This window comes from Dipodomys spectabilis, unplaced genomic scaffold (assembly GCF_019054845.1).
Source record: "Dipodomys spectabilis isolate Male_0828 unplaced genomic scaffold, ASM1905484v1 ptg000197l, whole genome shotgun sequence".
Lineage (NCBI taxonomy): Eukaryota > Metazoa > Chordata > Mammalia > Rodentia > Heteromyidae > Dipodomys > Dipodomys spectabilis.
Window position 1 is genome coordinate 1,636,452 of NW_024870874.1, and position 10,007 is coordinate 1,646,458.

General features: G+C 37.8%; 1 protein-coding gene across 2 annotated transcripts in view; it reads left to right on the forward strand.

Annotated features, from left to right (window-relative positions):
• The window catches only part of Nxph1 (neurexophilin 1), a 298,624-nt gene extending 289,501 nt beyond the window's left edge, over nt 1-9,123 (forward strand). For both annotated transcript variants that reach the window (XM_042696043.1, XM_042696042.1), the window contains one exon: nt 7,168-9,123. In XM_042696043.1, the coding sequence (XP_042551977.1) occupies nt 7,168-7,929 (762 nt within the window). In that variant the 3' untranslated portion in view covers nt 7,930-9,123. The remainder of the gene's footprint in view (nt 1-7,167) is intronic.
• The last annotated feature ends 884 nt before the right edge of the window (nt 9,124-10,007 follow it).

Here is a 10,007-nt window from a genome sequence, read left to right on the forward strand (position 1 = left end):
GGGTGATGAGGCTAGGTTCTGGTAGAGTTGAGGCCTTTCAACAAACAGTAGCTTTTCCCTGGGGCTATTTTGTGAAAAATTCACAGAGCCCACCCTGGAGCCATTCTCAGGGTTTCTGTTTTTCAATTGATTGTGGAGGCTGCTAGAGGGAGGGGCAGCCTCTGGCTCTGGTTACCCAGTGAGGAAAGCCACTCCAATGGCTGGTGCCTGAGCTGGGTGACTTTTCCCTGGATGGAGCTGAGTCTGGCAGGTCACTTCGCCGTTAAGTTCTTGTGACCTGTTAAATGACTCGTTTTATTCCAAGGCCTGAGTTGGAGCTAGCAGCTCCTCTGAGCTTTGTCGGTATCCAAGATGGAGATCACCGGTGCTGGGGGGGGAGGGGTGGCCTTCCCTCCTCTGCTCCCTGAGAAGGAGTGAGGAAGTGGGGCTACTCACGCCGAGTCTTGGATCCTGGGTCGTCTCTGGTCTGCAAAGTGCAGGATGAAGTTGTCCGCTCCTTGTCGGTTCTTGCTGGTGTTGAGTAGAATCCTCTCGCCCTCTGCGTCTGGCTCCTTCGTCCCGGACTCTCTGTGTGAGCGCTCAGGTATGGCCGCGGCTGCGGTAGCCGCTGCGACCCTGCCGCCGCCGCCGCCGCCGCGGCTGCTGGCAGGCGGTCAGATGTGTCTCCTTGTCTTGGCTTCCCCTCTCTTGTCTAACTCTCTGTCCTGTGATGGCACACTTGGTGTGATTCTCTGGCTTAGGACTGTTCACTGGAACTCTAAAACTGCTTTCTATGCGAGAGCTTGTTCAGATTCCAGCTTCTCCTCTGCCATCTTCCCGGAACTCCCCTTTCTTCTTTTCTTTTGGCAAGTTAAACATTAGAGTATAAATTAAATATAAGTTAAATATTAGAGTATACAACATGTTTTGTTTGTGTATTCATATATAATCAATATATACACCATGGGATGGTAAATAAAGCAATTTATCAAATGTATTGCATACCTATTTTTGTAGTGACCATATGTGGGCTATAAAAATGTTGAGCCCATAGGTGAAAGAGTAAATGATGGTTAGTAGAGACTGAAGGGTAGAGGAAGTAGGAAAATGTTTAAGGATACAAAATGTCACTTACATGGACAGATGTTGTTTTCGATCTTATATTTGACATATCACTTCTCAATTCTGTGCTTTTGCTTGGTTATTTTTATTATGTCTGGGCTGTTTTCTGTCCCGTGTACCTCCAAACCTTGAAGCTTTACATCTCCCAGATATGAGTCATCTTTCTGTTACATCTTACATCTTTTCTACCTTTCAGGTAGTGCTGGTAGCATCACACTGTGATTTTCATAATTGATTCCCCCATTACACTGTGACCTCCTTCAGAGCAAGAACAACATGCCCTTGTCTATCCCTCTATTTAGCTTTGCAATAAGAGCCTCACTACATTGTTATGGAATGAGTAAACAAGATTATTTAGGGTTGTTAATATTGATTAGATCTGGGGTATTTCCTAAGGACTCTTCATGGATTGTCATAACGTATTTCCTTTTATATCTCACCCTGAATAAGTGAGATGGAAGGAGAGAATAAGATTATTTAAGATAGTGTTGACAATTACAGAGAAATCTGCTTTGATTCTGAATCTAAATTAAGATATTCCAAGGTCCCTCCCTTGACTGTCATCATCACTTGCTGTTTTTCACGTCATACCTTTGGAAGCAAATGCATTTATGGCATTTCATAGCTTTGCTGGTTAATATCTAAACTTGTAGTCATCTTTTATTACCTTATTACTTGACATTTTACAACTTCTTCAAGCTGCTAGGTTTTTTTAGGTTGTCACTGCAGCAACTTCTAAAAAATAGGTGCTTTATTTCCTTTTTCTTTAAACTTTCAATACACATTCTATCAGAATTTAATATATGCTTATGATTTTTCTCAGATACATATACAAAAATTTTATTTTGGTGAGAACCATTCTCATGAGGCCTCATCTTTGAACTTAGAAATGTATGCAGTTTAGTATTGTTGGCGTTGACTAGAAGTACAATGTTGTACAGCAAATCTCTAGAATTTATTTCATCTTGCTGAGCTGAAACTTTAGACTCATTTACCCCCTCATTCCCCCCTCCCAGCACCTGGTGTGATTTCCTTTCTAATTGTTTTATGTTTATGATTGTGTTAAGGGAAGATTTTCTTCCAAAATTGTTTCTACACTCAAATACTATTACAAGCTATTCATTTACATAAGAAATTATTAATATTTCTGAATTGGCACAGATTTTCTTTGTGCCCTAAAATATGATCTATTTTGGAGAATATGATCCATGTTCTGTAAGAAGAACATATGTTATGGTGTTGTTGAGTGGAATATTCTGTAGATATCAGTTAAGTCTAGTTAGTCTATGCAATTGTTTAGTTCTGTTGAGTTTTTGCCATGTTGATCTATCCAGAGCCGACCGTGGTGTGTTAAAGTCACCAACGATCAATGTGCTTGGGTCTATGTGAGTTTTTAATATAAGTAGTATTTGTTTGATGAAATTGTGTGCTCCGGCATTTGGTGTATAGATATTTAGGATGGTCATATCCTGAATTATAGGTTATTAGCATGTAATAACCTTCTTCGACTCTTTTCACTAATTTTAATTTGAAGTCTATTTTATCTGATATTAGGATTGCCACTCCAGCCTGTTTATGGGGGCCGTTTGCTTGATTGATTTTATTCCAGCCTTTCACTTGGTGTTTGTGGGCAAGATGTGTCTCTTAAAGACAGCAGAAATAGTCCTAGCAGATGAGCAGAATAGTTCAATAGCTATGTTCATATGACCACATAAGATGATACTAAGCAAAATGAATTCCAAGACATGGAAACAAGAGGTTTTCCTTTGGTGTTGTTGCTTTTAATGTGCTATGTGTTCTCTTTTTTCTTCTGTCTTTTTTCCTTTGGTTTATCCCTTGTTGTCACTGTATTCGATTTTGGTGACCTGGGTATTGCATATTGTGTTTATATGAATTAGGGAAGGGACGGGGAACAACAAAATGGTCAGACAAAGGACAAAGGGCAAACCAATGCAGCAGCGATACACATTAGACAATATGTTGGAAATTAACTGTTCAACTTTCGGTAGGGTGGGGAGCTGAAGGTGTGAGGGAAAATGGGAGAAGAACGAGGGAAGGGTAACAAGTGTGACAAAAAGTGTACTCACTACCTTATGTATGTAACTGTAACCCCTCTGTACATCACCTTGACAAGAAAATTAAATTACAAAAAGAAATTAACTAGTGGTTTTTAAAGGTAAAAATATCTAATGATGATCTCACCAGTAATATTGATGTTGATTGCTCACTGTATTCCAGGTAATACCCTTAGGGCTTTAAAAGGAGTAACTAACCTATGCTATCCTCATAACAGCTCTGTGAGAGAGATAGCCATTATTCTCTTGGTCTCCAGAAGAGAAAACAAAACAAGACAAAACAGAATCTCAAACAAGCTAAGTGTGCACATCATACAGTTGTTAAGGATCAGAGACTGGTCCAGGACCTAGGCAGTCTGACTCTAGAGCCAATACTCCTAATCACCTCATCTGTGGAGAATGTAATTCAGAACTACACAATGTTCTGCCTGAAAAAATCAGAGGTTTATCTGCCTGTCAGAGTCTTAGCATCTTTTTCAATAGAGTAATTTTTTTCCTTGAAATCCTATCAGCCATGTGTACATTTTTCTTTTTTACTTTTGCCACTCATAAGCTTCTGATAAATTTTACTCTCAATATTCTTTCTTCTCCTTCATCGCAGCAATGCCATTAATGCTTTCTTCATCAATACATCTCATTACAGCCCTGTTTGAGATACAAGTACTAAGTCATTGCCAAATGTATGCTTAAATTTTACTACTAGTACCAACTAGACAATGGGAAACTATCTCATTTTAAACAGAAATCATAGATGAGAATATGCATTTATTTCGTTTCAATAAAGTGTAATTGCAGGGACTGTGATAAGGACAATGCTTATACATGGGTTCCAATGTTTAACCAATTAGCTTTTATTAAAACAAAACGGATACACAACTCTTCAAAACAAAATAGATTTTTAAATTTGATATTATTGTTACTCTGTGTTACAGCAAAATAATTGTTTGACTGTTTCTTTATGATGCTGGAGATCAAATGCAGGGTTCAAGATCTCAGATCACTCATCTACTGGCCTATAGCTAAATAATAGTATTTTTGAAATGTAATTAATTCATGGAGTTAGTAGGATATTACTTGTTTCTTTTTAGTTTTATAAATAAATAATAAATAATATTAACTATGTTAGTACTATGAACTGAAATTTTGATGTAATGATAAAAATTACCTCATAATGGACTAAATTTATTATCAGGCAAATGGGGTGGGTGAGAAATTATATGCTTTGACCATTATGCATTCCTGTATATGTGCAATATCCTTATCACAGAGACTATTCCTATCTTGATTTCATTCCTTAAGACATAATATTTATTCCTTGTATCAAAGAGTTACTTTTGCTAAGGTAGCAATTTTACTGTTAGTTATTTCTTCAACTTGAAATCATGCTTGGCAAGATGAGAATCTGTGAACAGGTAACAGTTTGGGTCAGTTTGGGTACAGAAGAAAGAGGGAGATAATGATCCAAGGGTTGAACAAACGTGAATGGGAGCAGATAGAAGTAAAATTAAGTTGAGAGCAAACATTTACTTTTCTCAATTCCCAGTATTCCTCTTGAAACCAAAAATGGTGAGTCCAACAGAGACCTTTGATTATTTATCAGAGTATTGGTTCATTTGTGGGGGGGGGGGGGGATAAATTTAAAGTCTTAAGACTGAACTTATCTATATGGTGCGATTTTGTATTGGTCAGTGTTTGTCTCTCCTTCAGTAACATTTACATACAATGGCCTCTTCCTCTACATCATTATTGCTTTGGGAATTTTAATTAATACAAAAGGACAGAAGCTAGTCTCCTGAAATAGTTAACAGAGCTTTTGTATTAACTTACCCAATGTTCCAGTTTTGGCTTTATAGGTGCAGTCATGTGATATAAACCCATGATAAAACTTTATTTACCGCAGTTGCCCTGAGCTTAAGTGGGAATAAATTTGCCAGATTTAAACATCTCAGCATTACTGATAATAGACCAGCTTGGGCTACTATTCTTTCTGAGGTTTAAATGGTCTCACATTCCACACAGTGTCTCAGTTTGAACTAGACAAGAACGAAACTATGTTTTGGATTGTAGGAAAGAGCTCTCAGATCCCAAGGTATTTGTGACAAGATCAAACAGACTTCCAGCACAGATTACCAAGATTCTCTGCATCCTTCCCCAAAGGGAAGCTATTCCTTCCAGGATACAAGCATCTGGCTGCAATATCCAGGGTAAAGCTACCTTTATGACAGAGTTTAGGATATATCACTTGGCAACCTTCTTTAAATGTCTCCAAACAAAAGTTCGTAATTCATAATAATAGCTCAATATACTGAGTCCTTCCCATGTGTTAGCTACTATTATAACGATTTCATATGCCTTAATTCCTTTCATCCTGGCAATACCATTATTACCTTCATTTTTCAGAGGTGGAGATCTGAGGTGCAGGAAGGTTAATAGCTTGACCAAGGATGCACAGCTTGGAAGTAGCAGATGTGGAAGAGAATCTCAGGGAGTCTTGCCCTAAAGTTTATAGTCTTGCTCCCTAGGTATTGTGTTAGACATTGTTATAATAAATTTGTCTCACGAAAAAAGGCTAGCCTGGCTAAATCTATGGTAGTGTCCCTAGGGTGCAGCTCTAATCCTTAATAGACCTGACTTTAATGACCTTTAATTTTGAAAATAGCCGAGAAGTAGACTGGAGTCCTATTAATCTTCTTGGTAGTAATCAGGCTCACGTCTGAGATGGGCTCAGAAGGTTTTTAGGATTGGTTCTATAGTCCTGTAAACAGAGGTTGATTGTGAAATTTAGCTTTCTAACCTGCGTCTGGGGACTCCCTTCAGCAGCCCTACCCTAGCCTATCAAGTCTGCATGTTAAATGGCTTACCTGCTTGGCCAATAGGTAAGGGTCTTGAGTTATATTCACTCCCATCCTCAATCAACTTTGTCAAGATGGAAAGTCACTGAACCTGATTTAGCTGTGGAACAGTCCCCGCCCCCCTCCCCCAAAGGTGAAGAACAGGTCTCAAAAAAACAGATTCTGAATGTTACTCAAAAATCTAACCAGAAGTGATCTGACTGTGTATTTTTTTTTTTTTTTTTTTGCTCTTGGAGACTGAGAGAAACCTGTTGGACAGGGAATATTAGATATCTTAATTTATGCCCCTTCCCCTCCCAGACCACATTTTAAGCCCTGAAAAATTAAAGAAAAGATTTTCTTTATTTAGTATGTTTGCTATTTTGGACTGTTGATAACTTTTATTTTGTTTTAATTAGTTAAAATACACTATACAGGTCTCTGAACAATTATTTTTTTCTAATATAGTAATTGCCTTGACAACAAAATGTCTATGGAGTGACAATTGACATTCTGAGAAGAATGTAGGTTTTTTGGGGGGGCAGGGTTGGTCTTGGGGCTTGAACTCTGGGCCTGCATGCTGTCCTTGAGCTCTTCAGCTCAAGGCTAGCATTCTATCACTTGAGCCACAGTGCCATTTCCAGTTTTCTGTGGCTTATTGATGATAAGAGTCTCACAGACTTTATTGCCCCTGGCTGGCTCTGAACCACGATCCTCAGATCTCAGCCTCCTGAGTAGCTAGGATTACAGGCGTGAGATGCTTTTGAAGCAGGAAGAGAACATAATGACGTATAAAATTTTATTCCAAAGGTGGATTTGGGGCTAACACATAATTGGTTTAGTTTGGTTTCTGTTTGAATTTAATTTGTTTAACTGATGCTTGGGGACCTTTTTCTACATTGTTTGTACAATGTTTTTATATGGATCTTTAGGTAATGTTAGAGGTAATGTTGTCCTCTCACATCTCTCCTCTTTCATTGTTATATAAAGATAGAAGTGGTTTACCACATCTGAATAAATATTGGCCATATGCTGTCGGCACTTTTAAAAACAAAACATGTCATCATCGAATCCTAAACCTCTGAGGGAGGACTTGAATCTGTGTGTTGAGTATTTTTAGATGTAGAGATGTAAACATCATGTTTCTTTTCTGCTTTCAGGTCACATGTGCCAATTTAACAAATGGTGTAAAGTCAGAACTTCTGAAGTCAGGAAGCAGCAAATCCACACTAAAGCACATATGGACAGAAAGCAGCAAAGACTTATCTATCAGCCGGCTCCTGTCACAGACTTTTCGTGGCAAAGAAAATGATACAGATTTAGACCTGCGATATGATACCCCAGAACCTTATTCTGAGCAAGACCTCTGGGACTGGCTGAGGAACTCCACAGATCTTCAAGAGCCTCGGCCCAGGGCCAAGAGAAGGCCCATTGTTAAGACGGGCAAGTTTAAGAAAATGTTTGGATGGGGTGATTTTCATTCCAACATCAAAACAGTGAAGCTAAACCTGTTGATAACGGGAAAAATTGTTGATCATGGCAATGGGACATTTAGTGTGTACTTCAGGCATAATTCCACTGGTCAAGGGAATGTGTCCGTCAGCTTGGTGCCCCCAACAAAAATCGTGGAATTCGACTTGGCACAACAAACCGTGATTGATGCCAAAGATTCCAAGTCCTTCAACTGTCGCATCGAATATGAAAAGGTTGACAAAGCTACTAAGAACACACTCTGCAACTATGACCCTTCCAAAACCTGCTACCAGGAACAGACCCAAAGCCACGTCTCCTGGCTCTGCTCCAAGCCCTTCAAGGTGATCTGTATTTACATTTCCTTTTATAGTACAGATTATAAACTAGTACAGAAAGTGTGCCCCGACTACAACTATCACAGTGACACACCCTACTTTCCCTCTGGATGAGGAAGAACAAGAGGGTGAGACTGAACCTGAGGAATTAAAGGTCATATGACAGGGCTGTTACCTCAAAGAAGGTCATATCTGTTGCCTGGAATGTGTCTACACTGCTGCTCTTGTCGACTGGCTGCCAATATGCTAGTGGAAAACAATCTGATGTAATTTCTGCCCAGTCAGCTTCATCTCTTAGTATATTGTAGATCACCACAGATTTTCAAGTCACACTCGAAGACATGCGCTCACATCTAGAGGCACACAAACATACAGTCATGCACATTTCAGCTTGCATCTATCATGGCTCCTGTTGAGAGGGCTTTCACTGTCTGACTCATTGGTTCAGGAAAAACTATGATCAAACAAAAGGATTAACTAGACACAGAATGTCTTTAACACTTGCTGTTAATGGAAATCTCTTTTAAAGTCTTGAGTCCATGCTAATCAATAATTCCCCACTCATGCATTCCTACTGCTTGGAGTAGCTGTACTGGTAAATACTACTGTAGGAGTAAATGCTTGTTATAATGGAAAATTTTGTCTTTAGAGCTCAGTATTCTTTACTTTATAAACACAACAGTATAGTTAACATTTTTTTCCAGCATACACTAGGCACATTCAAGGTGATACAAGATGGCTCTTTGTTTTTTTCTGTAGAGGGAGCCTGTTCTCAGTAAAGATGAGCAAACATTTGGAATTTACATGTGAGCAGACATTGGGATTACAACTTTCATCACCAATCACTGGACATTTGGGAAGTCAAGATCAGTTAAGACCATTTAAACAAGTTCTGATCACTATACAAGAAGGGAAATACCTGGCAGACACCATGTAAGTTATTAAGTGTCTGTCTTATCTTTACTACACATATTGTAACAAGTTCAATATTCTAGTCTTCATTTGTATGAATGGTTTGTATTGTACATAGTTTAACCAAGTGTTATTTGAGCTGCTTATTAATATTAAATTGTACTTGTCTCTCTGCCTGTTATTGGTTAAAAACGAAAAAAAAAGGATCTGAGGAATCCATTTTATCAATGTAGCTGTGAAATCCATTAAAACGACAAACAATGTACAAAGCATTTATTCAGCTCAAGTATTGTTGAAAGCTATACATATACAACATTACACTGTCTGTATTTAGATATTTTATTTCTGGATAAAAAGAAATGTATATAAAAATAAACCCTGAAAGTTGAGTTTCAATATGTATGTGTGTAAGATGGTGATTTAAATGGTTCTGACAAGAAGAATGTGCTAAATACAGTCATGGTTTTGTATCTCATGTCTTTAAATTTGAACAGAATTATCTAAATTACTATTAGTTGCCCCGTCAAAACAAATTAAGAGTTTCAGTTTTAGACCTGAGAAATAATTGTGGCATACAGCATTGCACACATTTTTGGTTTATTGTCATACTAACTATTGAGAAAAAGAAAATCAATATACATAAGGAGAGAATCGAGGTCTCCTAATTAATTTCTTTTCCTGCACAGACTTTATTTGGCAGAAAGACTGAAATGAAGGTCATTTCTTTCTTAGAAGGAATATCAAGGTGTCTGAAGTTTGTGACTCAATTTCTATGCTTCTACTATACTGATTCAGCTGAAACAACTACAAATGCCATGTAAGACTTCAGTGCTTAATTTACCTGTAGTATGTGGAATCAAATGATTGGATAGCACTATGTATAGACATTATTTCCTTAAAAAATAAATTTTATATAGATACCAGAAAAATGAATAGATGAAGAAGTCTGTAAGTTCACCAATTTTGAAGCCTTGATTCAAGATGGGATGTGAAGAATCTCAAAGCTTAACCATAAGCCAAGTGAAGAACACTAACCCATTTTCACCTTTCTTTCATACTTGTTAGGCATAAGTCTATATTCATATAGAAAAAATAGAAATATTACAGAGAAAGCTAAAGTGAGTAATCAATAAATGATTTTTAAGAGATTCCTTAATTGCACATAAAACATACATCATTCTGCTACATGTCCAGCTCTCCCAAGTTCTACCAGGACATATAAACAAATCCATAGACAATCATTTTAATGCAAAGTATAGATGAACTTACCATGACATTTA